Below are 27,748 nucleotides of genomic sequence, written 5' to 3' on the forward strand. Positions count from 1 at the left end.
CATCTCTGGATGCTGAAAGCCCCAGTTCGAGCCCAGTCCAAGCCCAGCTCCTTGCAGGATGAGGCAGATCCAGCAGTCTGGCTACAGCTGTTCCCTCCCACGCTGAGCATCACTCAGGCTGCTGGACACACCAGCTATGCGTGAGGCAGCCTCAGTACGGGGATCTGCACCTTGGCAGGTCCCCTCACTGCTCCAGGTGATCCAGCTTGTGACAGCAGCAAACCCACCTGCTCCACCAGGGCCTGAGCTGCTGTCACACCTGGTGGCCCCGGTCCTCTGCAGGATCCGCACCCCAGGGGGAGACTGCCCTGGTGCCACCATCATCCTGGCCCTGCGGGGAGTCACATCAGAGTCGGGGAGGTCCCAGTTCAGGTTGGGGCAGGGCCAGACCCCGCGGGGCTCTGCCCCCTCCTCGGGGACAGAGATGGCACCACACACGGCAGCAGCAGACCATCCTTTGCCATGAGGTGGGCCAAATTTGGGGATGGAAGAGGCGTGGGGAGTACCCCCTCCCTGCAGAGAGGCAAACAGCAGGACAGCGCTCTACAGCACCTGCTGAGCCCGAACCAGCTCTGCTCTGACAGGCATCAGGCCCCTCAGGACCGTTCCCCACCCGGGTATTCTGAGCATCCCGGGGCTGGAGCTGGGGAGGTGGGCTGGGTACTGGGGCAGCCCGTACCCAGCCCGTACCAGCTGAGCACTGTCCTGGGGCTGGGGAGGAGGAAGGCAGAACCCTGGGCCAGGGCAGGCGAGGGAGGGCCCCTGCAAGAGGGACAGGGACAGCGGTGCCGCAGGGATCTCCTTGCCTCAGTCCCCGGGGTCTGAAGGGGGCCCGGGGAGGGCTGTGGGCAGGTGGAGGGGCTGGCGGGGGGCTGTGCCTGCCCCACGTGAGCCCTGCCTCCCCCTGCTCAGGCGTTTCACCTTTTACTAAAACAAACACGACACCCCCCCTCGCCCCCCCGCGACAACGCCGGGGGCGAAGGTTTCCCATGGCAGAGGGACGCGGGCTCCGAGCTGAGGCCACCAGCCCCGCGAGGGGCTCTCGGCGTCACGGCACGGAAATGCTCTCCGCTTCCTTTCCTTTTTTTTTTTTTTCCCAAACAACAGAACCGCGGCCCCATCGCAGGCCAGCGCTCTGACCCGCCCCGGGTGCTGCGGGGGCCGGAGACAGCCGGGCCAGGTCCCCGGCGAGGCCGTGGCACAGCCAGCCCCCAGCCTCACGTCAGCCCTCACTCCCCTCCCAGCCCAGGAAGGGCCAGCATCTGGAGCCCTGCGGGGTTTTGGGTGGGAATTGTGGAGTCACAGCGTACCCACCGTCAGCCTGGAGGGGTGCCTGTGCCCTAGCCCCACTTTCCCGGTCTGACCCGGCTGCAGGGCAGAAGGGCAGCCCTGGGACCCGGCAGTGCCCGGGGCCCCGGGCAGGCTGCAGTGCCAAGGTGGGAGGAGGCGTCCCTGGCATGAGGGACACGTTTCCTGGGATCAGCAGCAGCTCCAGCTCCTGCGCTGGGGCTGGGAGTGTTTCTCCAACTGGCGTGAGCACGGCCCACGTGGGAAGTGGGGGGAGAGGCCTGGAGGGATCCCTGAACAGTCCACAAGGCTCTGGCACATCCCTCTGCCTGTGCTGGATGCACCAAGCAAGCACTGAGCACCTGGCTGTCACACTCCCAGGGGTGGCTGGACTGGGAGCATGGGCTCAGTGGCAGCAAGAGGCAGAGGTGGGCAGCAATAAGTCCACGGGCTGCCTGGGGACAGAGCCAGCTCCCAGCACGTGCAGAGCAGCAGCACCACCTCATAGAGCCGTTTCCAGGTGACCACGTTTATTAATGCTGGGCAGGTACCTTGGGGCTACAGGCGGACCTGAGGAACATCCCCCCTGGGGCCGAGCTCAGCATGGCAGGGCAGGGAGAAAGCCCTTTTGGCCAACATTTAAAATACAGAGAGGTAAAAAACAGGGATATGAAAGATGAAAGCACAGGGCAGGTTGGGGGCAGCTGCTCCAGCCCCTCACTCCCAGACCTGCCCCACCACAAGCCCTTGACCAGCCTCTCACCCTCCACTCGGCCAAAGCACTGGCCCCGTGTGGGCCCCCAGGGCAGCATGGAGGGCACCGGCCATCCCAGCCTTGGGCGCTGCCAGGGCAGCCACATGGACGCAGCCCCAGGTTTTATTGCAGGGAAAGAGGAAGAAGGAACTGGACAGAACCAGGAGCTTCTCCCGGTACCTGTGCCCGCTCCAGTCCAAGCCCTTGGGCCGTGGGCACGGAGTTACCGTGCTTTGCGGTGCGGGCGGCGCCGGGACGGTGCCTGTCCCCGGGGCAGTGCCTCCTCCCTGGGGCTGGCCCCGCTGCCAGGGGCCGTGTCTGGGACATCCTCAGCCGAGATGGGCTGGATGATGTGGCCGGCACGGGTGACGACGCGAGGGGCTGTCAGCTTCTGGAAGGCACGCTGTGTGTTCCACGTGGTGCCCACGGGCGTCCGTATGCTCTGCTCGAACTGCTGGTGCCGCTCGAATGGGAAGGGCAGCTCACTGACCTGCGGGGACAGCACAGGGGTAATGTCCCTGAGCCACTCAGCCCTTCCATCTCATGCTACCCCCAGTTCCCACTGGTTCCCACTTGTCCAGGACCTGCTCACGCCCTGCTTCTGAGAGCCCAAGAGGGCTGGAGCAGCCACCACCACCACCAAAGCAGCCTCGTACATCCCTTCTCCTCTATCACCCCACTGGGCTGTTTAAGCTGGAAGCAGGGATTACAGGCAGGGATGGAGGACGTTTTGGGAAGGGACTGCCAGAGCTCTAACGCTGACCAGGTGTGACACACCTGATGTGCTGCCGCGTGGATGTTGCGCTTCTCGCTGATGATGACATGGGGCATGTGCTGGTCCTTCCGGGGAGGTGCCGGCGGCGGCTTGAGCAGGAACCTGCAGGCACACGAGGGGTCAGGGCCGGCACCAAGCTGGGCATGTCCCTGAGCTCTCCCCCACTCACCTCTTGACCTTCTTGGCGCTGGGCCGGAGCCCGGTGCCTCCCCACTCGCCCCAGCCCGGCAGCACCAGGTTCACCGGCTGCGGCTTTGCCGCCTCCTCAGCCTTGCGCTTCTCCTGGTGGAAGTCGGCGACCACGTCGTCCCCAGCGAAGGCTTCTGTGATCATCCCGCGCTGGTCGATGCCACCCTCCTGTGGAGGGACGAGGCAGAATAGGTTTAGGGGTTACTGTGGGAACTGGGAGGGACTGGGAAGGGTCTGGGTCAAATTGGGAGGTGCTGGGGCAGTGGGAAGGGGGTAAAAGTTACTGGGCATTACTGGGTGGGGGTTTAGGGTTACTGTAAGGGGGTTTAGGAATACTGGGAGTTAGTAGTTTGGGGCTTATGGTTACTTGGAAGGGGTTTAGGGTTACTGGTTTGGAGTTACTGAAAGGAGTTTTGGGGCTACTGGAAGGGAGTTTAGGGTTACTGAGAATTAGTGGTTTGAGGTCTAGTGTTACTGGTTGGTGTTTTGGGTACTCAGGAGCATGGGAGAGGCCCGTCATGCTCACCTCTTCCTCCAGGACCACAGGCAGGCTTGAGCAGTCCATCTCCTGGGGCTTCCCATCCAGTACAGCCTCCAGGCTGATCATCTTCTTCTTGTCTGTTGTTCTTTCAGCATGTCTGTCCCCAGCCGTTCTTTCCTTCTGCTGCTGCACTTGCTTCCCTGCTCTCGGGGCCACTGGCTTCTCCTGCTCTTCCACAGGCTCCTCCTTGGCCAGACCCTCCACATCCTCCATGGTCTGCACACGATGCAGCTGCTCTGAGAGCAGGAGCTGCTCCTGGGCCTGAGGGGTCAGCCCCAGCCCCGTGCTCTCCGGCTCCTCAGCACAGAACGGGGGGATGGGGCTGTCCCCCGGCCGCTCCGCACTGGCCTCAGTCTCACCAGCACCTACACATTGAGGGCGTAAATGGTCACTCTGAGCAGGGTGGGAGAGTAAGGGCAGCTCTGTGAAAACAGCCAAAAACCGCCCCTAAGCCCCCCTTCCTTTGCCCAACCCCGCAGTACTCCCAGCCCCCCCTGCTCGGCGTCTCATGCTCCTCACCGTGCCCTTCAGGGCTCCCTGCCCGCTCCTGTCGTGCCTGCCGCTTCTGCTCAAAGTCTTGTAGCAGAGCTTCCTCCTCTGACAGCTCCTCCTCTTCCTCCTCCTCAATCTCCTCCTTGCTCTCTGCAGCACCAGGCACTGTGCCATCTCTGGGACCCTCCTGTGCCTCAGGCTCTGGGGCCGGGGCGCTGGGCTTGCCCAGCATCCAGGGATTAGCCGTGCTGACCCCGGTGGGGATGGGCACGGCTGCAGTGTCCTCTTCGGGCACCTCGCACGGCTCCTCCTCAGGTGGCTCCACCTGCACCTTCTGCATCAGCTCCTTGTTCCTGGCCAGCTGTTCCTGCATGGCCTTGCGGGCCTAGGGGGCACCAAAAACTCTATCACAAGGCAGAGAACTCATTCCCACCTTCCCTGCCCACCTCAGCTTCTCCCACTTCCCCAGTCAGCACTGGGGACCTTGTAATGGCCTTTCAATGCTTATAAGAGATAGAGAGACTTTATACCACATCCTGGAGGGGTAGGACAAGGGGGATGGCTCCACACTGACAGAAGGCAAGCATAGATAGCATATGTACAAATTCCCCCCTGTGAGGGTGGTGAGGCCCTAGTACAGGGTGCCCAGAGAAATTGTGGCTGGACATTTCCTTCTCTGGAAGTGTTCAAGGGCAGGTTGCATGGGGCTTCGAGCAACCTGGGCTACTGGAAGCTGTCCCTGCCCATGGCAGGGGGGGTGGAATGAGATGAGGTCCCTTCCAACCAAACCCTTCTGTGACTCCATGATCTCACCTCCAGGTCATACTTGGCCATAATGGCCCTGGATCGGGCCCACTTTCCCTTGTTCTGGTGTTTAAGGCTCATCCGTTCCTGGGGGAAAAGAGAGAGAAACATCACGCAGAGCTCTCCAAGCAGCAGGGCCCTCTTGAGGAATGGGGCTGAGGTACCAAGGCAGCACCTGCATTCTGAGCTGCTCCAGCTCCTCCAGCCGTGCCAAGGCGGCTGCAGGGTCCGACTTGTGCAGCTGCTCGAACTCCTTCAGGGCCTGGCGCCTCCTGCTCTTCTTCAGCACACGATGGTACCTGTGGCATGAGGGCAGGTGAGGGCTCAGGGTCTGGGGGGTCTCCAGTCCTCCCCACTGCCCTGAGCCCAGCACAGGCACAGCCTCACTTCTTGCTTTTGATCCTCTTCTCTCGCCGAGCCTTGGCCTCGTAGTAGGACTGCACAGCCCGTGCCTTCTGCAGCTCTGCCCGCCGCCGGCGGGCCTGACAGGGAGCACGGGGTGAGGGATGAGGGGCACAGAGTGAGGGATGTGGAACACGGGGTGAGGGATGGGGAACACGGGGTGAGGGATGGGGAACACGGGGTGAGGGATGGGGAACACGGGGTGAGGGATGGGGAACACGGGGTGAGAGATGGGGAACACGGGGTGAGAGATGAGGGGCACAGAGTGAGGGATGGGGAACATGGGGTGAGGGATGGGGAACACGGGGTGAGGGATGGGGAACATGGGGTGAGGGGCATGGGGTGAGGGATGGGGAACATGGGGTGAGGGGCACGGGGTGAGGGATGGGGAATGCGGGGTGAGGGATGGGGAACACGGGGTGAGGGATGGGAAACACGGGGTGAGGGATGGGGAACACAGAGTGAGGGATGGGGAACACAGAGTGAGGGATGGGGAACATGGGGTGAGGGATGGGGAACACGGGGTGAGGGATGGGGAACACGGGGTGAGGGATGGGGAACACGGGGTGAGGGATGGGGAGCATGGGGTGAGGGACGAGCGGCATGGCGTGAGGGAGGGGGAACACAGGGCGAGGGATGGGGAGCACAGGGCGAGGGATAGGGAGCACAGCGTGAGGGCCCTCAGAGCCAGGGCCTGGCAAGGGGAAGCCCTCACCTCCTCCAAGCTCATGGCCTTCAGCGACGCTGTCTCCTCCGGTGTCAGCAGCGGGTCTGTGATGGGCTGCTGTGTCTTGTGGAGCAATCCAAAGATCTCCTGCTCCAGTGGAGTCCGGGCCTGTTGGGACAGAAGACACAGCAGGAGAATGAGGAGAAGAATTGCCAAGGGCCAATGCTTCTCTGGATGTCCCCAACCCTTCCCACTGCCACTGAGCAAGTCTGTGGGAAGCCCAGAGAAGTGTAGTCCCCCCTCAAGGGACTGGTGGTCCCGCTCATGGGGATCACGGGCCTTGGGCATCCTCCCAGCCACGTCAGCAGGTGAGGGCAGGTGCAATTCCTCCCATGTTAAGAGAAATGGCCTCTCAATCGATGGGCAGTGCTGACCAGGGGCACGGACAAGGAGCATGGAGCAGGGGTTCCAGGCCACCCAATGTCACATCCCTCCAAAACACAAAGGGACCTTTGGGCAGGTCAAGGTGAGCCACAGAAATGTTGGAAGATCAGCAGGGGCTGCCCCTCACCTGGGCATCCAACAGCTGCCAGTTACAACCCCATGGGAACTGATATTCAAAACCAAACGTATCCTTCTTTTGTAAGGAATGTTTCCAAGCACACAGAATTTGGCAAACCAATTCCCTCTGCCTCAGCATTTGTGGCTGAGGGACACCCCCAGGTGTCTGGCCCGGCTCAGGGATGGAAACACTGCAGGGGCTGAGACACTACAAGAAGAAGAGGGGACAGAGCAAGCTCCAAACCCTCTCCTGGCTTCTCCCAGATGGAATTTACACACCTGCTATGTGTGAGGAACACAGACTGCCCTTTCAACCCTCCAAAGCTCAGCAGGCACCTGCCCAGTGCCTCAGCCACAGGCTGGGCCTTCCTCACCTCCATCACTTCCGTCACTACTCCCAACACAGCCAGGAGACATTGAGCTGCCTCAGTCGAGCCTGGAGCCGCCCCAGTCAAACCCTCGGAGCTGCCCCAGCCAAATTCCTAGAGCTGCCCTGTGGCCAAACCCCCGACGCTGCCCCCAGCACCCCCAGGGCCGTGAGACCCCCAGCCCCCACCTTCCAGGCCGATGTCACCCTCTCCAGAGGCGTCACCGTGGGGATGTCCTGCCGCAGGGGGAACACCAGCTGCTCCGCGCGCCGGTTCTGAACGACCACCTGCTGCCACTTCCCTACATCCTTCGAGGTGGTGACGTAGGCAGCCTCCCTCACCACCTGGAGGGGGACAGGAGGGGTGGAGAAAGGCGATGCCAGCGTCAGGGAGGGGCAGGGGGCAGCGGAGTCTCAGCTCAGAGCCCCACTCTGCTCCCTGCACTCACCCTCTTAGCCTCCTCCTTGCTCAGCGGCAGCTCCACCGCCGCCTTCCGCTTCACCCTGGCCAGCTCCTTCCTCACGCTGCTCAGGGCAGATTTGGGGCGGATGGGCTTCAACAGCTCTGACAGAACCAGCTTCTCGCCAGCACCTACACAGAGACGCCACGTGAGGGGCTGCAGCTGCCCCAGCACACCGCCTGCGGTGGCTCGGGATGGGCAGCACTGTCCCTTCCCCTCGAGCCCTGCCCAGCGCTCGGACCTCACCTTTGCAGGTGACATTGAACTCGGACACCTGCCCGCCCGCCTCGGAGCGCTCCGCCAGCTTCCGCCTGAGGGAGAGGGACAGAAAATAACCCCAAGGGCTCCTCGCGTTCCCCCGGGTGCTCCAGAGGGTCTGCGGCCGGTGCCGGCGGGCAGGGGCCGAGACCCGCCCCAGCTGCCCTTTTTCCCGTGCAGCCTCACGGGCAGCGGGGAGGAAACGCAGCGTGGCTGCTGCAGGAGCCCCGGGACCCCCCACTCACCGTTTCCGTCCGGACAGGGCGCTGATCGCCTCCAGGAGCCGCCGGTGCCGCCGCTCTCCATCCTCCTGCCACGCAGCACACGTGCTCACAGGTCCAGCCCGACGGAGCGCGGCCGCGGGGATGAACCCAGCGCCCGCTCCCCGCTACTCCCCGTTACCCCTCGGTGCCCCCCGGACCCGCCTGGCCGAGCCTCGGGCCCGGCATCCCGGCCAGGCCACGCTGCCCTCCGCTGCGCCCGCCACGGCCGGGAGAACGCCCGGAGAGCCGCAGGCAGCGGCTGAGGCCGCCGCGGGAGGCCGCCCCGACCCCGCTCACCCCGTCCTCGCTCTCGCTGCCGCTCTCGGCCGCCGCCGCCACCGGGTCCTGCGGGTCCTGCGGGTCCTGCTGCTCCGCCATGGTTCCCGCACGCCGGCACTGCCGCAAAGCGCCGCCGCGTGTCGCGCCGGGCCTGCGCGCCCCGCCGCAAAGCGCGCCCGCGGTACGTCACGGTTGCCATGGCAGCGGGGCCGGCGGGCGGGGCGGGGGGACCGGAGGGTCCCGTGGGGAGATCCGGGTACACAGGCCCCCCGGCCCGGCCTCGGACGGACCCTCCGAGGGCTCCGGGCCAGCTCTGACCCGTCCTCGGGACGCCCCCGGATCGCCGGTGCTAGCCGCGGGCTCTCCGCTCCATCCGTGACCCTGTGGGTCCCTCTTCCCAGCCCCAGGGATTCCGGGATTCGCTGTTTTCCTCTCAGGAGGTGCCCCAGGGCCGCGGCCTCGGGGACGGTGCTCCCGCACCTACGGCTCCTCCCGCCCGCCCGACCCCGACTCCCGGGGGCGTTTTTGGGATTTATGGGATGTGAGGGGTTGTTGGAGCAAATGGACGGAGTTCTCAGGCACGGAGGGGTGTCTGTGTCAGTGCTCAGCCACCGCCGGGGTCACCTGCGCCCGCAGCATCCCTGCTCCTCCTCCTTCTCCTCCTGTTCATCCCGAGCTGGGCGCGCAGGGGGGCTCAGGGCAGGGGCTGGCGAAGAGAGAGGGATAACGAGCTGCTCCCCATCTGCTCCCGTCTCCATAGCAACAACCGCGGGGGGAAAAAAAGTTCCTTATTTTTCCCCTCGGATTTGAGGCTCCGGGGCCCTGCCGCCGCCGGCTGCCACATGTCCACAGGGAGCACCGTGTATGCGACACCGGGCTGGGACACCGGGGTGTTCCCCGCACCAAACCCCAGGGTCGCGGTGTGCAAAGCCAGTAAACAGGAGTGCGGCCCCGAAATGTGGGAGGGGCAGGCGGGGAACTCCCCGTGTGCTCCCCGCGGCAGAACTGGGGCTCGGCAGCCCGGTCCTTGGTGGGCACCCGGTGCGAGAGAACGGAAAAGAAAACCAGGAACGGCGGAGCTGAGCCGGTCAGGCCCCGCTGGGGCTCTGGCGGGAGCCGGGCCTGGCCAGCGACCCCCCGTGTCCGTCCCGGTCCCGCTCCCGGTCCCGATCCCTATCCCGATCTCGCCGCACCCGGCCCAGGCCCCGCCCCCGACACGTGCCGGGCCGCGCCCCCTCCCCGCCTCCCCTTGTCCGCACCGGGGCGGGGCCAGGGCCGCTGAGTGACAGTGTAACTGACCAATAGACACGCGGAAAGCTCAGAAGAGGGAGGATCCTCCTCGGAACGACAGCGCTGGCGGCCAATGGGCGGGCGGGGCGGGAGGAGCCGCCGTGGAGTGGCAGCAAGAGTGGCCAATAGGCGAGCGGGGCGGGGCGCGGGGTGCGGCGGGGCCAATGGCGGCGGCGGCCGCGCCCCCTTTGGGTTGCGGGGCGTGGCGGCCCCTCCCGGCGCGGAGGGAGCGACCGGCCCGGCCCGACCGGCACCGGCACCGGGTGAGCGGCGGCGCGGGACCCCCCGCACCCTCCCGAGCCCTCCCCTTCTGCCCTCTACCCTCTGCGGGGCGGGTGCTGCTCTGCCCTGCCTTGCCCTGCCCGGCCGCGCCCCGTCCCCTCCCGTCGTGGGGCCGCCCCGCCGCCCCCTCCCCGCCCAGCCGAGGGTCTCCCCGTAGGGCCGCGCCCCGCGCCCCCTCCCCGGTGGGTTCCCGCGGCGACGCCCCTCCTGGGCGCGGGGTTTCCATGGCGACGGCCGCCGCCCCCCGGCCCGGGGCTGCCGCCGCCGCCTCCCCGGTGCTGACCGAGCGCTCTCCCGGTTCCCTCTCCCGCAGCCGCCAGCGCAGCCCCGCGGGGCCCCGATGATGCCGGGGGCGCGGGCGGCGGAGCAGCAGGAGCAGCAGCAACAGCAGCAGCAGCAGCAGCAGCGCCCGGACGCGCGGCGGCCGCCGCCGCCCCAGTGACGGCCCCGCCATGTCGGTGATGGTGGCGAGGAAGAAGGTGGTTCGGAAATGGGAGAAGCTGCCGGGCAGGAACACCTTCTGCTGCGACGGCCGCATCATGATGGCCCGCCAGAAGGGCATCTTTTACCTGACGCTCTTCCTCATCCTCGGCACCTGCGCCCTCTTCTTTGCCTTCGAGTGAGTTCCCCCGGGGACCCCCGCGGGGCGGGGATGGGACTGGGGACCGATCCGGGGGCCTCGGGAGAGGGAGGGGAGCCTGCCATGAAGCAGCCTGGCAGAGGGGAGCCTGGCACGGTACAGCTCTGCCTGCCCAGATCTGCCTCCTGGCCCTCAGCAGACTGAGCCTGGAGGTTTTGGGAGGATGGGCCCTACCAGATCGTCCCCCCCGGCTCTGCCCATGGGATGACACTTCCCTGTGTTCGGACCCTGCAGGGTGACACTGGCCCTCTGTCCCCATGGGTCACCCTTTTCTCTGTCTGGGGCTTGGCAGTCCCGAGTGCTCCTGGCCCCGGGATGGCTGGGGTGCAAGGGCACTGCTGCTGCAGCCCCGGGGTCCAGCCTGCATTCCTGCCCTTGGGGGGACATGCAGCCACCCCTGTCAGCCCCACCAGGGAGGTGGCCCTGCTGGAGGATTAATGAGGAATGAGGTTGGTGGCTCCAAGGCTCCTGACAGGCTGACCTGCCCCCAGTGCTGCACTACAGAAGAGGTCCCACAGCCAGAGCCACCCCAGTATTTGGGGAGGGTCCAGCCACCCCTTAGATCAGCTCTGCAGCCAAAACCCTGGATCCTACTGAAGGAGAGGGACCTGCCCCCTCCTTTCAGCAATCCCTGGGAGCTGGGCTGGCATTAAAGTAATCCTACAATCAAAAAAAACAAACAAAAAGGGAAAAGCTTATGTTTGCCCCAGCCGATGCTGTGGGAGGGTACAGGACGCCCCTGTCACCTGGTTTGAGGATGAAATTGGATCAGCTAAAGAACTGCAAAACTTCCTCAGTCTCCTTGGGTTTGTTTGTGTTCTGGGGCAGGAGAAGGGCTGACACAGGATTGGGTAACACAAAAGCTTGTTAAGCCAGGAAAAGCGAGCGGAAGGAGCTGCTCCCTGGCTAAGCCCTGGCTGTCCCTGCAGAGCCATAAACCCCTCAGCCCAGATGCTGGCCTCCTCAACATCTTCCCCAGGCTAGGGAACTTGTCTCCACATCCCCTGGCCTGGCATGGCTCTCCCTAGTTCCTTGCCCAAATTATCCCTGGCTCAGTCTGAATTCTGAGGTACCAAGTGACACCACTCTTGGTTTGTTGTTTGGGGTTTTTTTTTCCATCTGAAAAGTGGGGCTGAGCCTTCCTACCTTGAAGGAAGAACTGCTGCTCCAGAAATGTTTTTTGCTGCTCCAGAAACACTGATTTGAGGGATAATTGCTCTGGCTCCCTGTGGGTCCTGTGGAGAGTGAACCACATCCCTCTCTGCTGTGGTTGCCCTCACCAGCTGCACCAGGCAGAGTGAGCTAAGGCTGTGTTCCATCCCTAGGCTGTGGTTAGCCTGGAATGTGACTAGAAATTCCTTGAGAAGCCCCTTTCCATGCTCTGGGAAGCAGAGGCCTATGGAGGGGTTGCTTGCACTGAGACATCCAGACCGTGCCTAGAGCCAGAGGGTGGGCTGTGCAGGGGAAGTGCTGCTGGGAGTAGGATCACTTTTGAATTTTAGTTAAATCATCTAAGGAAGACAAGGAAAAGTTTGGGAAAACTCCGAATACCCATTTGATTCAGTGCATAACATCTCAGTGTTTTCTGCTTGGTAAAGAGGGAGTTGTTTTGAACTTGTTTGGGGATTTTTGTGTTTGGGAGAGGGATGAGATATTGCCTTCCCATCTGGAAGGACTCCCCAGGGTCTCTTTTGCACCAACCAGGCTGAGATGAGCAGCTGGGCTCCCTACCTGCCCTGTGCACCTTCCATACACCTTAGGGAGCTTTGGGTGAGGGTCTCAACCTTGAGCTTTCACCGCGTTGTGCATTTGTCTCAGCTTTTGGCAGATTCTTTTGCGTTTGCATGCAAATTCCTGGTTTCCCCTCTTAAAACTCGTGCTACAGAGGAGCCATCCGGGTGTTAGGGTCTGGATTTGGAGCGTGGCAGTCGGTGGTGGGCGGAGGAGCCCTTCCCCTCCCTGCCCGCTCACTGCAGGGCTGCCCGTGCTGTGGTGCCTTTTCCATTCAGCTGAATCACTTGCGCAGTCACACCTTGTCTGAACACGGCTCCGGGGGTGCCTGGAGCCAGGATCTGTCTGGCTGCTCGCCCTGCGCCGGGCCGGGCTTGATCCCGGCGCTCCGGGCTGTGCTGGCTCCGCTTACAGCCGGCGCTGGTGGGGACTGGCACCCACATCAGGGGAAAAGCCACCACCGTCCCTCGCTGGCAGGGTCCTTCCTCCGCAGCCCTGGAATGACGGCCGTGCTCTTTAGGCTGCTGCTTCTGGTGGTGTTTTTTTCCTCCGAGTATCTCCGGTGCCATCGGCTGCTCCGCGGTGTCCGCAGGCGAGCGGGCTGAGCCTCCTCAGCCCTGTGGGTGGGAGTTTCCGTGCTTTGATCCCCCAATCCGCAGCGCTGTGGTCTGGGATCGCGTAAGTCTCTCCATCCGGGAGCGAACAGGACCCAGAGGCTGGTAGAGCTCAGTGCCGTACCTGAGATCCGGCTCCTCCCTCCTGGATAAGGCAGAGGGACGGAGCCGTGCTGGCTCTGGCTCCCGGGAAGGGCTCTGCAGCCACCGGGGTCCTCTGCCCAAGGGCACCTCTCTCACCACCACTTCATCAGGGAGCAGCTCCCGCTGCTCAGGGCTGGTCCCTGCAGGGTCCGAGACCTGTGCTTAACTAGGTCTGCTCCATAACATGTCCCATAAAATTCCACATCCTCTAGGCGTTATTTCAGACTCCTAACAGTAATGTCAGCCCTGTGGCTGGGCACTTAGCTGCTAACTCTGCCCATGGTGTTCCAGCATGAGAGAAGCCCATGTAAAGCACTTGTGAAATCCCTTTGGGAACGAGGATGATGGGATGCTGCATCCTCTCTCAGGCTGGGAGTTCCCTTTGCAGTTTGCCAGCCTGTCTTATGGCCTGAAGTGAGTTCCTCATGCAGCTGAAGGGAATGGGATTTCTTTTGCCTCCAGCTTTTCAGCACAGAACTTGATGTCTGTAAATGTCAGAGGCTTCTCCAATGCCCAGGTATATTTGTCACTTTGTTTTTCCTACTTTCTTAGCTTTGTAGGGATGAAAATGTGTTTGTCTTCTGATGAGTAGAAAACACCTACACTGCCCCTCATGTGACTTTATTTTTTTGGTTTGGTTTCCGAACCCCAGAGACCCAAGGCTGACAGAGGAGCCTCTGAGATGGTGTTACCTCTAGATAGATCTCTGACAAGCGCAGTCAAAACTTACACGAGTTGATCGATGCTTTTTAATCACTGTAATTTCTTTTGATAGAGGTGAGTTTGTTGGTGTCCAGAGTTCAGCTTGTTTCACTCCTGTTTGTATGTGCAGTGGCTGCTCCTGGGGTTTCAACTGACCTTTTTCTCATGTGTGGGTTCCTTCTCAGGAGATGACTTCAGCCTCCCTGCATGTCCTCTGTGACACCCTCATTCCCATGTGGATCTTGGGGTGATCTGCCTGTGTGGAAACTTGATTTTTTAGCCAGGAAAAGAGCAATAACATCAGCATAACGCATCTGTGTCCTGCCTCAGCCGGGTCAGAAGCACATGGTGTGTGCTGGCAGTTGATGTGGGTCTGTAGTGAGGGTTTCTGTGTCAGAGAGAGGTTTCTGTGGGGAGAGGTTCCATGGAGAGCTCCAACTCTGCCTGGTGCTGCTGGGAAGGGCCTGGACACAGATTTGTGGTTGTGGCACTTGCCTCTTCCACACTTACCACAAGCACAGTGGCTCCTGGACACCATCCCAGAGCTGGGAGGTGCAGATGGCTGAAGTGCCCTGGTGAGGGTCAGGTGTTTGGGGAAGATACAGCTCTGCTGGCTCTCACAGTGTGGTTGAGCCGTGGTTTAGGAAAGTTGATTTGCAGGTGAGATGTGAGTGACTGATATCATGAAGCTTGTGCTGAGCGCAGCTGGGGCCTGTGTAGAAGATGCAGTGCCCAGTGGCTGTGGCTGCAGTCCCTGTCATCCAGGCATGGTGGCTTTCCCCTTCCTTCAGAGCTTTGCTCAATGTGCTGATTACAACAGACCTTCTCAAGAGGGCACAAAATAACCAGCCAAGCACTGTAACTAGTGGCACCTCCCAGCTGCTTCTCCCCACACCCCCCCATTCCAATGATCTCTTTGTTGAGCCTTCCTGCCCCCAGCCCACCCCTCCGTGACGATGAATTGTGATAGTGCTGTTATTGTCTGCTTGTCAGTGACAAAACGCTCCAGAGCACAAATATGGTGCTGGGAGTGGGGGAGCAGCATCCTCACATGCCAACAGAGCATCTCTGTTGGCTCTGAGCTCTCCCAAACAAAAGATCTTTAAAATGTCTGTTACTGAGCAGTGAAATCATGCTGGAGATGCAGCACAGACTGAAGATACCCCAATGCTAGTGAGTACCTGAGTACCAAGTCAAGACTTTGTGTGGTTGCTGTCCCTGCTGTGGACATGTTCCCTGAAAGTCACCTCCAGAAGAGTGAGGCCCCATCAGTGCAGTGGAGAGCAGGAGGCACGTGGGGGGCTCCATGTTGGGCTCCACGTTGGGCCTTATGCAGTTTCAGTGTGGTGAGAGCTCCTCTGGCTCTCACACCTCTGCCCTCAGCTGTGAGGGGCCACAGAAGCCAGCCTAGTTAAGGGAAGTTAAGCTGAGCCCGTGTGGAAGCAGGAGGGCTGTGGCTCAGCTTTAACACAGTTCATGGATCCATATTTAAACCCACAATATGTTCATGTTGTCACGGCGGTTCCAAAAGCTGTTGTGTCAGCTGAACAAGGGTCAGGCTGCAGCCCTTTGGGGCAGACAGTGTCCAGATTTTCAAGGAATAATCACAGCATCACTGAATCATTTAGGTTTGAAAAGACCTCCAAGATGATCTAGTCCAACCTTTGACCAATCCTCATCTTGTCACCCAGTTCAGAGCACTGAGTGCCATGTCCAGTCGTTTCTTGAACACCTCTGGGGATGATGACTCCACCACCTCCCTGACCACCCTTTCCAGGAAGAAATTTCTGATGTCCAACCTGAGCCTCCCCTGGCACAGCTTGAGGCTGCGTGCTCTTGTCCTGTCACTTGTAACCTGGGAGAAGAGGCTGACCCACACCTAAACCCATATTGCATATTCCTAAACCCATATTTCTACCCCAAATGGGCTCCAGGGTTTCTGTTTACTCTCTGACTGACTTGCAGCTCTCCCTGGACTTTGCCCTTGCAGAGGGAATGCAGAGTTATCTTGTGCTGCCTGAAGACGATAAGCTCAGCCCTCTGGCTCTTTGGCTGCGGGCAAGGCTCGGCACAGGGACGTTGTTTTGGGGAACTGAGAAGTGTGCAGTGTCTGAAATTAAGGATGTTGGTGTATGGGACAAGCCATGTGCATCACTGTGGCTGCTTGGTGTTGCAGCTGTGGCCAAAGCATGCTGTAGCTCCAGTGTGCAGCCCTTCTGTCCTTGTCACACCCTGGGGACAGTCGCTGGAGACAGCCAGTGGCCCAGTGAGCGTTCCTGTGGTGGGTCTGCAGAGCTGGAAGCTGCACTGTGTTTAGGGAAGCTGTGGTGGGAATGCTATCCAGAATTAAGTAGTCAGTGCTGTGGAGCTGGTGGAAATGCCTTTGGTTGGGATGGCAGCCCCCCCAGGGAGCATAATCCCCGTCCTCTCACTGCAGTAGACTGATGCTCTCTTGGAGAGTAACTGTGGAACAGAAGGAATCTGGATGATCCACCCTTCACCAAAAAGGGTGAAGGGTGGGTCTAGGAAAGCCAGGTGCCTGAAAGCCTCAGTGCTCAGCTGCATCAGGAGGCACCCAGGGAAGCAACGTGTGAGAGGAGAGGTGAGACATGGCATGAATGGTGGGACTGGGGCGGGGGTTTCCCTTAAACCATAGGCAAGCTCTATAGGAATTTTAACCCAATATCAGTGGGGTTTTCTGAAGGAATTAGGATAAATATGTGTTTTCTTTCAGCCCAGTATGTCTCTAAACCATGACTTCTGCCCAGGCCTGTGCTGTGGTGCTCATGGGAACATGGATGTGGCTATGTGGGAGCAGCACAGCTATGATGAAATGAGTCCCATGCTCCCTTTGCACTTCCTCCATCAGCAGGATCAGAACAATAAACTCCTTGTCGAATCTTGCTGCATTTTAGAGCAAACAAACCTTGTACCATGTTCCATCTTGGGCTTGGGAAATCTTGGAGCAGGAGCCTTTCTGCTTTATTTGGAGCTTTTCAGTCCCTTACCTCAGAAAAGCCAGAGGAAGACAGACATTGCATGGGAGTGTTGCACTTCCAGAGGAACCCATTCCTGAGAAGCACAGGGTGCAGTAAATTCCAGTAATTTCTGTGGTACTGGAAGCTGCTGCCCTTTAGGGGCCAGCTAGAGATTCCCACCATCCCCATGTGCTTCCATGCCTTCCGGCATGGTAGGTCCTCCACCAGGCCTTGGGTGCTTCTTCTGGAGCTCCAACCCATCCTTTGGCAGCAGGGGTCTAACAGGCATGGTCTCTCCAGCTGCCTGGTCACATTTCTGGCACTGCCTAAAACTGGATCTGAAAACAGAACAGATGCTGGGAAGTATCTGTGCCTGGCTGGTGGAAAACACAGCAGTGCTGTGACGGTGCCTGGTCACTGGAGCTGCCCCGGGAGCATTCCCCTGTGGTGGCGAATCAGAAGGACGTGCTGAACAGCTTCTCTGCTCTAGATCTTACCAGTGCTCAGGAGCGCCGGGGCTTTGATGCCGTGCCAGGCGCTCAGCCCGGTGCCGGCAGACTCCGGACTCGCTCTGACTCATCTCCTCCCGCCCCGTGTCCACAGGTGCCGGTACCTGGCTGTCCAGCTGTCCCCGGCCATCCCCGTGTTTGCAGCAGTTCTCTTCCTGTTTGCCATGGCCACGCTGCTGCGGACGAGCTTCAGCGACCCCGGGGTGATCCCGAGGGCCCTGCCTGACGAGGCAGCCTTCATCGAGATGGAGATTGGTGAGTGTGGGGCAGCCAACCTGGGGAGGGCTGGAAAAGCCTCTGTATTTCTGGCATATTTTTAGGCTGCAATCCCTGCAGAGCCTTTCTTCCTGGCTGGACCTCCGAAAGTGAGGAGCGCCCCAATCTGCTGGCCCATTGTGCTCGGCCAAGTCTCAAAAAGGGGCATGATGTACCTGCGTCTCTCTCTGGGAACCCTTTCACCTGCTACTTTCTCTCCCATAGCCATGTACATACAAAGTTTGCTTTTGGGAAGGGGTGCAGGAAGCTTGGTGTGGTCCCCTTGATCCCTCAGGGAGAGAGGAGTGTTTATGAATGCGGGTGACAACCCCTAACCTCCTCTCAACGTGCCCATGAAAGCTCTGGCATCCCTTTTCCTGCCTCCAAGCTGCCAGGTTGGCTCTGGCTCGCATGAGCAGAGCTGCAGCCACCGGCTCTGGAGCCAACAGGCTCTGGTCCCGCTGGTAGGAAAGGCGAGGAAACGAGTTGTCGTTCTGGGCCTGTCGTGTTGTAGCAGCAGGTCCGATCTGTGCTCTGTTCTCTCTGACAGAGGCCACCAACGGGACCGTGCCGCAGGGCCAGCGCCCGCCCCCACGCATCAAGAACTTCCAGATCAACAACCAGATCGTGAAGCTCAAGTACTGCTACACGTGTAAGATCTTCCGCCCGCCCCGCGCCTCGCACTGCAGCATCTGCGACAACTGCGTGGGTGAGTGCAGGGCTGGGCCTGCTCCTGCCCTCAGCTCCTGTGGGGGAACCTTGGGGAAAGAGGGAGAGCTGTGCCTCATGCTGAGCGGGTCTGGAGTGGTGGTGTGTCCACACAGGGACAGGCTGCCTTGTCTTATGCTGCAGGAGCTTGATGTTTGCTCAGAACCTGGAGCCACGTGGTTACTCTTTGCCAGGACTTTGGCAATAACTAGCCTAACCAAGTCCAACTTCTCCGTGTGTGTGCGCGCAGCCTGTTTTTCTGTTCCACTGGACTCTGGCCTTGCTGGAGGGTTCTAGTGGAGAGTTGTGTCTTGGATGACAGCAGCTCCTTCATCAGCATGGGGACTGTGCTATCCTATGGGGTGCCCTGGTTGTTGTCCTCCTGTGTATATAATTGGCTTATGTTCAGCGTTGCTGCTCCAGGTAGAAATCCCGTTCCTCCTCTTCAGATTCCCAACCTTTGTGTGTTTATGCACTTCCACAAACCCTCTCCTGATTATTCTAGTAGGTATACAGTGGGTTGGGTAACAACCTGGGGACTCCCAGGCTTTCATCTAACCCATGTGCTGTGGCTGTTGTACCCCAGGGAGAGAAGACACACAAGGGGCCAAGTTCAAACTCTCTCTTAATGTGCAAAAAGACTCATTATGAAACGATTTTGGACTTTCTGACCTGGTCTCCCTTCCTGGATGGGGGCTGGGATACAGAGTCCTGAGTGAGCAGAGGGTTGGACTTAGGAGTCCTTATCAGCCTGGTTGATTTTTGAGGTGGGGGCTCAGGAGCAAGGATCCGGGGGTGGGCAGGGCTGTGTTGAAGGGTGCTGATCTCTGTCTTGGCTTCCCCAGAGCGCTTTGACCATCACTGTCCCTGGGTGGGCAACTGTGTGGGGAAGAGGAACTACCGCTACTTCTACCTCTTCATCCTCTCGCTCTCCCTCCTCACCATCTACATCTTCACCTTTAACATCGTCTACGTAGCACTGAGTGAGTCTGGCTGGAGGGCTGGGAAGGAGGGAGGGAGTAAGGGTACAGGCAGCGGTGGGAAACCAGAGTGATGGAGTGGGAAAGGGAATTTGATGGGATGTTCCAGAGTAAAAAATATCTCTTGCTTTTTGTATTGCAGAATCTCTGAAGATTGGATTTCTGAACACGTTGAAGGAAACCCCAGGGACATATCCTTCCACAGTGCCTCTTCTCCAAAGCTGGGGACTAGTGGGAGCTGCATTATGGATGGGCTGCCCAGGCCACTCTAACATGTATCTCTGGGCATTTTTCCACCGATGACAAGATGGGGAGCAGTTTTGTGGCTTTTGGGAGGAGGCTAAAACAGAAAACCATGGTTAGGAGAGGAAGGGAAGTTGGTGTGCTTGAGGGTCATGATAGGTGGGCTGGGCCCGCTCCCCAGCTGTTCCCAGTCCTTAACTGTTCTCACTGTACTGGAGGTGCTCATCTGTTTCTTCACGCTGTGGTCGGTGGTGGGGTTAACTGGGTTCCACACCTTCCTGGTGGCACTGAATCAGACAACCAATGAAGATGTAAGTAGACTCTTCCTCTTCCTCTGAGCCGTCACCATTTCTCAGCACGTCACAGCTATACCCACTCTGCAGGCCAAGGCAGGGCTCTGAGGGAGGGTTTCCCTGGAGCAGACCTGACCCTGTGCCTGACTGTTTCAGATTAAGGGGTCCTGGACTGGGAAGAACCGTGTGCAGAATCCCTACAGCCACGGCAACATAGTGAAGAACTGCTGTGAGGTGCTTTGTGGGCCCCTGCCTCCCAGGTAAGCTGTTGAGGGGCAGCCCTGACCTTTGCCTTCCACCAGCACTTCTGCTGGGAAAAGAGATGGGATCTGGGGAGGCATGTGTCTCTGATGGCATGGCTCTGTTCTTGCAGTGTCCTGGACAGACGGGGCATCCTGCAGCAGGAGGAGAGCACAGCTCAGGAGGGACCGTGCCCACGGGGGCCCGGCACGCAGGAGCCCCCGGCCGTGCAGGGCCCCAGGCAGGCTGAGGAGAGCAGCATGAAGCAGCAGGATGGCAGCATTCCTCTCCCCAGTGCCGTGAGTAATCCTCTTGGGAGCTGGGGGGGCTCTTGGACAGTGAGGGAAAGCTGAGAGTGGTGTAGGAAGGACAGAACAACACAGGGGGGCCGTGCTGAGAGGCTGCTGGTGAAAAACCAGTTTGGTCTGATGCTGGAAACCAGGGCCTCTTGGTTTCCTGGAGTTTCCTCAAAGGAGATCACAGCTGGCTGTGCTTTTGGAGATCAGTGCTGCCGTGAGAGCACTCAGGAGCTGTCACCCATGCAGCTAGGAGGGGCTGGGGAAGGGTGGGATGTTGCCTGCATCTTGTTCTGGTGCTGCATGTGAGCTTCAGGGCTCTCCCTGGGAAGGGTCCTCACAGGTGTGGGATCTCTGTCTTTGGAGAGCAGCCTGCTCTATGTTTGAAATTAGCCCTGCTTTAAGGATGTGGTTGGACAGGAGACCTCCAGAGTGCACTTCCCACCTGAATTATTCCATGAACATGGTGGGAAATGTTTGGGCCTGTTTGTGCTTGGGCATGATGTGCTGCTTCTCTCTGGTGGATACAGTCCAGACCACTTCTGCTGGAGCAGTCCAGTGCTCCAGCTCTCCTGAAGCTTTTGTTGTTTTTGTTGGGGGGGCCCCTGGTTTCTCCTCTTCCCAAGCCCAGCCAAGACTGCTGCTGGTGGAGCTGGAGGCAGGAGCAGAGCTGTGGGGCCTGTATGCTCAGACAGGTGCTCTGTACTGGGGTGTGTCCCTGCAGGTCACTCTGTCCTCTCTTCCCCAGGCCCTGTGCCATCCCTGAGTGACACCGAGATGCCGGAGGAGAAGCAGCGAACGCCTGGGGAGGTCCTGGTGCCCTCCCCGGACGCTGGGCGAGCGGAGCACTAGCGTCTGCTTGGAAGGGAGAACTTTCTTGTTTTGTCTAATCAAAGCTGGAAGTGATGGAGGAGAGGAGGAGGAGGAGGGCTGGATGGCAGGCACCCGATTCCCCATGGCCATTTTGCTTTAGTCATTACTCACCACGGTGTGGGCCGGCGGTGGCACGGGACAGCGAGTGTGGGTGGCACGCCCTGGTCACCACGGGGCACTGCCACTGCTGAGGCAGGTCTGCCTGCGGCCAGGGCTGGGCCTCTGGCTCTGCGGGCTGTCCTGGATGCTCCATCCTGGCTCAGGGCCGAGGCTGTCCCTCTACCTGGCCCCGGCTCTGATGGGGCAACTCATGGTCCAGCAGCTCAGCAGTCAGGGCCAGCCTGCTCCCTCCTGCTGAGGAATCCCCTGCTCCCTCCTGCTGAGGAATCCCCATGGGAAGGGGAAAGCAATCATGGCAGTAGCATCCTCTCTCCCCTCCTCCCTCCTTCCTCTAATCTGTGACGTTGTTTTGTGGTTGGCGTGGCAAGGCTTGTCAGGAGACGTTGTGGTGCCCAGAGGACCCAAACAAGCGGGAAGGAGTTCTGCTGGCAGCGGTTTTTAAGTAGCTTTCTTCCTGTGCTCCTTTACATGTGACATAGCTGGGGCAGCAGCTGGGATGGGGACCCTCCTCACCCTGCCCTGGGGCTCACACCGACCCGGGGGCTCGAGGGAAGGAGTGGGCAGCCTCCCCGACCTACACCAGCCACAGAGTGGTTGTGCCAGGGTGTACTGAGCTGCAGGGAAGGGTCTGCCTGTGCCACCGGCTCCCTGGCTGGTGCCAGGGCTGCATTTGCTGGTGCCAGGGTGTCTGCACTGAGCCCTCCCCTTGCTGTGGCACGGCTGCTGTGCAGAACCTCAGCCCCGACTCCGTGTTGTGTCCTTGCGTTCTGGTGTCCCCCATCTGCCTTGCTCTGCAGTTCTCAGCCATCCCAGACTGGCTGTGGGAGCCTTGGATCTTCCCAGGGCGTGCTGGCTGCCCAAGGATGGCTGTGTGGTGTCACTCACCTGTGTGTCCTCAGCAAAGTCGGGAGAAGAGGCTGGGGGGGATGGTGGGAGAGCTCCTCCTCCCTTGCCCCACTCCCTGTCCTGCGAGGTCCCTGCAGAGGCCCACGGTGGGGAGAGGCCATTCCGTGCCCTGGCAGCTCCCCATCCCACACCATGAGTGCTGGGCACTCTGTGCCTCCTGCAAGTGTGGGTGGGTGGTGGCAGGTGGGGGGTGTCCTGCCTGGCCAGTCCTGTGTGTGTCTCCATGATGCTCCTGCCTGGCAGCGGGAAGTCGCTGTTGCTCCGCCCCTGGCCTCATGCCATCCTGCTTTCAGCAGCTGTGTGGAGCAGCCCGCTCCCTCCGGAGCCTGTCTGTGCCTCCCACCTCGCTCCTCTTTCCTGGGCCCTCCTGGGCTGTGGCTGGCAGCTGGTGACAGTGGTGTTGACGTGGCACCGGCGCTGCCCCCTCTCCTGCGGTGCCGGGGTCTCCTCTCCTGGTGAGAGGGCAGAGCTGCTGCTCTGGCCGTGGCCATGGGTCCGCAGTGGCCCTGCAGCTGCTCCCGGCCTCCCTGCCATGGCCATGGCCCTGTAGCCAGCCCGGTCCCATCTCGTCCCCGCAGGACAGGGGTCCTGCTCCTGGCCCTGAGCACCCCGCCGGCCGTGGGAGCCGCCCCAACATGCTACTGACCAAATCTCAAATTCGGTGTGAAAAAGTGTATTTTTTGGCTCTGCTGCTCCCCATTCCATGCAGTGTGGGGAGTGCTGCCTGCTGGGACTGCCGTGCCAGTGAGGCCTGCCTGCGCTGGTTGGAGTCTCCAGAAGGAAGGGGAGGTCGGGCAAGGGTTGGGGGTTCTTTATTTTTTTCTTCTTTTTTTTTTTTTTTTAATTTTAAAACAATGAAGGAAACTTAATTGGTTTGAAAATGGCTGAGCTGTAGCCCCTGCGTGTCTGTGCTGCCCCAAGCCAGCTGCCTCTTCCCCCTTCCTTGTGCCTTTCCAGCCTCTCCATCTCACACTTCCAGTGTCTTAGCTGCATTATTTGCATCCTGCTGCCCCCCATGGCGAGTGAGGAGGGGTCTCTATGTGCCCGTGCTGAGCAGTGACAGTGAAGACTTCATTTGCCTGCAGGCATGGCTCCTGTCCCCAGCTCCCTCAAGCTTCCTGGCAAATCCAGGAGCAGCAGCGCATGCCCGGAGCACAGTGCCCTGGGGTGCCCAGAGCCCCCACATTGGGGCAGCAGTGCCAGGCAGCACCATGCAAAATGTCCTGGGGGTACAGCACCTGCCCGTGGTGCCGGGGCCAAGCTGGGCCCTGAGGTCACACCGCTGGGGCTCCTCTGTCCCCTGCCAGCAGCTGTCCCCTCTGGTCTGTCCCTGCTGCCAGGGCCAGAGTGGGAAGCAGCAGTGCCAGTGGGCTCAGGGGGACTGTGCCATGGAGAGAGCCCCCAGCTGCTCCTCAGGACCCCCCCAGTTCAGCCTCCTCCCGGCTGCCATCCAGGGTCTCCGATCCCTCGAAGCAGCCTGAGTCCCGGGGAATGTCCCCTTTGGGCTCCGAGGGTGATGGCAGGGCTTCAGAGCTGTCACCATCCTCCGGCTCACTGGCTGCTGGGAGAGGGACCGAGGCATTAGTGGTGCTGCTGGGGTGCCCAGCAGGGGGGACTGTGGGTGGTGGTGGGGGTCTCCCACTCCCTCCCCGGGGCTCTTACTGTCGTAGTCCAGGAGGAGCTCGGCAGCTGTCAGCAGCTTGGCGCGGTGCTGGGGGTCTGTGATGTGCAGCTCATTCAGGTGGGTCTCCTTCAGCTCCTTGAAGTCCTCCAGGGTCTGGTACCCATTCAGCAGGAGGGTGGGGATGTGTTCCTGGGTGGGGGATGGTGGGCAAGGATGAGCAGGGCTCGGGTGGCTCCCCTGGCCCCCGGTGTAGGTCCATGGTGGGCACTTGCCCCCACATCGCCCAGAAATGCCCCATGTGTCCCCTCTGTGCCCCTAGGGAACTCAGTGGAGGGACCCACAGGGATGGGGGATAGTGAAGGGGAGCAGAGAGGGGGTGTTCCCACTGCTGGCACCCTGGGCACGTGCTGGGTGCCACTGTTCCCCATGGCCCCCGTCCCTCACCTGCAGGTTGATGCGCTCCAGCAGCTCATGGAGGGTCTTGGGCTTGAGGCGCTTGCTCCGGCTGGAGCCCCGGCTCCTGCGGGCAGGGACTGTCTCCTCAGGGATCACATCCACGTAGATGAACTTGAAGGAGCCCACCCTGTTGTTGAGCAGCCCAGTCCAGGTGCCCACAGGCGGCTTCTCAATGATGCCAATGATGTCCCCTTTCTGGGCCAAAGGAGATGGGGTGGCAGTGGGTGCAGGCTTGGGGACAGCTGGGGAACACCTCTGCCTCAGGAGGGTCCCCAGCCACCGTCCCTCCCTCCCCAGGGCCGCAGTGGCCGTGGCTCACCCGCAGCTTCAGCGAGTCCTTGTCGTAGGGGCTGGGGGTGAAGTCGGTGTGGACGCGGGCCCGGCCGCAGAAGGGGCCGGCGTAGGCTGGGACAGTCTCCTCCAGCTGCAGGCTGTCCCGGGGACCACCAGGGCTGGGAATGTCGCTGCCTGCAGAGAAGAAGGGGGTCAGGATGTGCTCTGCTGGGGGCTCAGACCGGTGTGCTGCTGGGGCTGGGCTCACCGCTGGACATCTGGCGGCTGAGGGATGGGCGCCCGTCCTCCTCCTCCTCCAGCTCCAGGTACGACAGGGGCACCTTGTCGTGGCTCTGCTCCTCTGTGCTGCCGTCTGGGGACAGCGGGCACGGGGACCCCTCCTCCTCCACCTCTCCCTGCTGTGGGGACCAGGGTCAGGCTGGGGGAGGAGGAGCTGCCCCCCACTCACCTGCCCATGTCCCCCATACCCCCTGCTCACCTTCCCCTCGGCCAGTGCCTTCACGGCCATCCTGCCCATCTTGCGGTTCATGGTGCGGGAGATGACCGCCCGCCACTTCCTGCCCAGCTTCGTCCCACTGCTCCGCGGGGCATCCTCAGGGCTGGCACTACTGGGATCATTCTCAGGAATCTGCCAGAGGGATGGAGAGTGAAGGCAGAGCCCCCACCCCAGGCAAGCCTCAGCGGGGTCACACAGGGCTGTGAGACCCCAAATCCCACGCGTGCTAGAACATGGGCTGCTCCATGGCATGTGGGCCCCTGGTAGGACCAGGAGTTTGGGGAAACCAGCTCTGAAATAGGCTGGGAAGGGGATCCCAGGGGAGCAAGGCGTGTCAAGGGGTGCTGCTGCCCTGGGGAGGCTGGGAACTCACATTCTCCTCCAGGTTGAACTCCTTCTCGCTCGGCACGGGGGAGCTGACCTTGGACTTGGCAAAGTCCTTGAAGCTGCTGGAGCGCTGGAGGGAAAGCTGGGGGCAGGGGGAGGGGTGTGAGAGGGGCGATGGAAGGTGTGAGGGCTTTGCTCTGCACCCCCTGCCCCAGCTCCCCTCCTCCCTCTGGGCTGCTCTGCCCATCCCAGGGTGACGGAAGAGTTTTTTGGCTGGCACAGTCTCCCCTGTCTCACCCCACTCCAAGAGCTGTCATGTGCTGTGAACCCACCAGACCAAGGATGCAGAGCCCTGGTATTGCTCTCGGTGCCTGCTCTCATGCTTGGCACAGCATTCCTGGGGCAGGGATGCTCCGGTATGGAGTCTGGCACTGCCGAGCTGGGAGCAGCCCAGGGCTGTGCCACGCTGCTGTCCTGGCACATGGGCTAGGCACGTCTTGGGGGAACACAGGGCTCTGCAGCACCCACAAGTGGGCAGGCAGTGAAGGGCTGGGAACATGAGAGCAGCCACATCCCTGTTTCTGCCTTCGTGATCAACTCCAGGACTGAAAGTTTCCCGTGTTTTCTGACTGTGAGTTTCCCCCACAGCTCAGAGAGCACCCTCAGCTGGCTCACTGCCATCTTCGTGCCAAAGCCATCGAGACAGGTTGTGAATCTCAGTCCTGCTGCAGCCCTCTGCCCCTACTCTTTCCAGTCTTCCCTGTGCCCCCTGCCTGCCTCCATCTCCATGCCCTCTGGTGCCTGTCCCATATGGGAAGGGTCTCTCCATGACAGGAGCGCCCTTGGTGCCAGCCAGCCAGCATCCCAGCACAGCCACACGGTCTCGGGTCTCCTTCACCCCTGGATGCCAGAACTCCGTGTTTGGGCCGGGTGAGCTCGGCTCCCACTGCCAGCACGCTCAGAGCAGGCACCGCAGTGCTCACTCTACCACCACCACAAACTGCGATTTCCGTTCTCAAGCGGCTCTGCCGGCTCCGAGCTCCTTACGAGGCCCTTCCTGCCCCTGCTCAGCCTGTCCCGTCTTTATTCTCCTCCTCCTCGGCTCCACCGAGCATCCTTCAGCACTTGTTTTTGCCGTTCCTTGCAGAGGGCTGGCTCGGAGTGGGACACCCAGAGCACCCCTGCTGGGGCTTTACAGGGCAGGGCCACCTCCAGGTGCATCTCCGCTCCCACCCCAGCACCCTGAACCCACCAGACCCAGGAGAGTTGAACCCCCAGGAGCTCTCCCTTCAGAGATAAAACAGCTCCAAAGCCAGGAAAGCTGCTGGCCCAGCGCTGGAGAAGCCCTGGAGAGCCTGGCAGTGGGATGTGAGCCAGGGAGGCCGGGCTCTCCCGGAGCACAGCAATGAGAGGGAAGTGAGAGCGGCTGTGGCTGGGCAAAGGCAGGGGATGCCCACTGGGACCTGCCGGGCTGGATGGGTCCTCCTGGTGCAGCGAGGGGGACTTCACCCAGGTTTCCTGCGGGAGCTTCCCAGCATGGACGAGCTGCCATGGTGGGATGTGTGCCTGCCGTGGGCAGGGCCCTGGCACCAGGCACTGCCCTGCTCCCCACGGTGACCTGCCAATGCTGATGCCAGCCCAGCAGGGCTTGGCAAGAGCTGAAGTGCCAGCTGGTGTGAGACCTGGTGCAGGGGGATGATTGTGGCCCCCCCCCCGGTGACTCCAGCCTCCAGACAGGTTGTCACGGGGTGGCACACGGCCATGCCACGCTGGGGGCTCTCAAGGGGCCACGGTGCTGGCAGCTGGTGCTGCTGTGGCTCCCACCTCAGAGCGGTGCTGCCAGAGGAAGCGGCCGACACGTGACAGAGCTGCAGCCTCGACCGCAGCACCTTGCCGGGCTGGGAGCTGCACACCCGGCACCGCCGCCCCCCAGGAAATGGCAGGCGGCCGCCCACGCCGTGGGGAGGCCATGGAGAGTGGGGGCCACAGCCCCCCCCAGCAGAGCCCCACGGGTCCCACCGGCACCCTGGCTGGCACCCAGGGGACTGTGCATCCCAGGGGACTGTGCATCCCAGCCACCCATCCCACCAGGATGCAAGGCAGGGTGGGAGCTGGGCAATGCCAGGACTACGCACTGGCGAGGCCACAGTGGCTGGTGGCAGCAGGGACAGACGGATGGTAGTGCTGCTCCCACGCTGTCGCAACCCCCTGGGGCTCTGCCCCAGCTCCCTGGCACCAGCCCTCCTACTCAGTATCCCATGGCAGCCCAGGCTTGGACAACTCCGGGTGTGCAGGGACACCCGTGTGTGCTGAGGGCACCTGGATGCTGCCAGCACTCACCTTCCTGTGTCCTGGCTCCTTGTCCCCGGCGTTGGAGGGCTTGCGGCGCAGCATGGCACTGGGGCCAGAGGGCACAGCGCTCGGCAGCACCTCGGCACGTCCCGTCCCGCGGCACCGGCACCGAGCCGGGAGCGCACAGGAAGCCGGCGGTCACATGAGAGGCGCTTGCAGCAGTGCTTGGGGAGGCTGCCGGGGCGCGGGTTGGGGCAGGAGGAAGGAAACTCTCCACGGAACTGCTGCCCTGCCCGGGGCCCCCGGCGTGGGGATGGTGCCCGCGCCCTGACACCCCTCGGCCATCGTGCTGCCC

At 61.3% G+C, this 27,748-nt stretch overlaps 3 protein-coding genes across 5 annotated transcripts; 1 reads left to right on the top strand and 2 right to left on the bottom strand.

Annotated features, from left to right (window-relative positions):
* Positions 1–1,800: 1,800 nt before the first annotated feature.
* On the bottom strand, positions 1,801–8,216 carry UTP14A (UTP14A small subunit processome component). Its single transcript, XM_032702153.1, has 14 exons — positions 8,119–8,216; positions 7,804–7,868; positions 7,547–7,611; positions 7,289–7,431; positions 7,029–7,184; positions 5,960–6,079; positions 5,230–5,324; positions 5,018–5,141; positions 4,852–4,929; positions 4,066–4,423; positions 3,532–3,911; positions 2,986–3,173; positions 2,819–2,918; positions 1,801–2,531 (listed from the first exon to the last, which is right to left on the bottom strand). Exons 1-14 carry the CDS (start codon positions 8,197–8,199, stop codon positions 2,265–2,267), a joined length of 2,220 nt encoding a protein of 739 aa, XP_032558044.1. The 5' UTR covers positions 8,200–8,216; the 3' UTR covers positions 1,801–2,264.
* A 1,409-nt stretch (positions 8,217–9,625) lies between these two features.
* Positions 9,626–22,789, top strand: ZDHHC9 (zinc finger DHHC-type palmitoyltransferase 9). Of its 2 annotated transcripts, XM_032702154.1 has the most exons (10): positions 9,626–9,653; positions 9,986–10,291; positions 17,085–17,245; positions 17,796–17,954; positions 18,799–18,936; positions 19,076–19,124; positions 19,385–19,487; positions 19,626–19,729; positions 19,843–20,010; positions 20,755–22,789. In XM_032702154.1, exons 2-10 carry the CDS (start codon positions 10,125–10,127, stop codon positions 20,855–20,857), a joined length of 1,152 nt encoding a protein of 383 aa, XP_032558045.1. In that variant the 5' UTR covers positions 9,626–9,653; positions 9,986–10,124; the 3' UTR covers positions 20,858–22,789. The 2 variants fall into 2 exon arrangements, with proteins under 2 accessions (XP_032558045.1, XP_032558046.1); XM_032702155.1 differs by lacking the exon at positions 9,626–9,653 and having other exon boundaries at positions 9,982–10,291.
* Positions 22,783–27,546, bottom strand: SASH3 (SAM and SH3 domain containing 3). Of its 2 annotated transcripts, none has more exons than XM_032702157.1 (8): positions 27,442–27,546; positions 25,148–25,243; positions 24,757–24,906; positions 24,526–24,676; positions 24,304–24,452; positions 23,973–24,179; positions 23,567–23,717; positions 22,783–23,462 (listed from the first exon to the last, which is right to left on the bottom strand). In XM_032702157.1, exons 1-8 carry the CDS (start codon positions 27,493–27,495, stop codon positions 23,317–23,319), a joined length of 1,104 nt encoding a protein of 367 aa, XP_032558048.1. In that variant the 5' UTR covers positions 27,496–27,546; the 3' UTR covers positions 22,783–23,316. The 2 variants fall into 2 exon arrangements, with proteins under 2 accessions (XP_032558048.1, XP_032558047.1); XM_032702156.1 differs by having other exon boundaries at positions 22,783–23,465.
* Positions 27,547–27,748: the final 202 nt, after the last annotated feature.

This window comes from Chiroxiphia lanceolata, chromosome 14, assembly GCF_009829145.1.
Source record: "Chiroxiphia lanceolata isolate bChiLan1 chromosome 14, bChiLan1.pri, whole genome shotgun sequence".
In the NCBI taxonomy this organism is placed as follows: domain Eukaryota; kingdom Metazoa; phylum Chordata; class Aves; order Passeriformes; family Pipridae; genus Chiroxiphia; species Chiroxiphia lanceolata.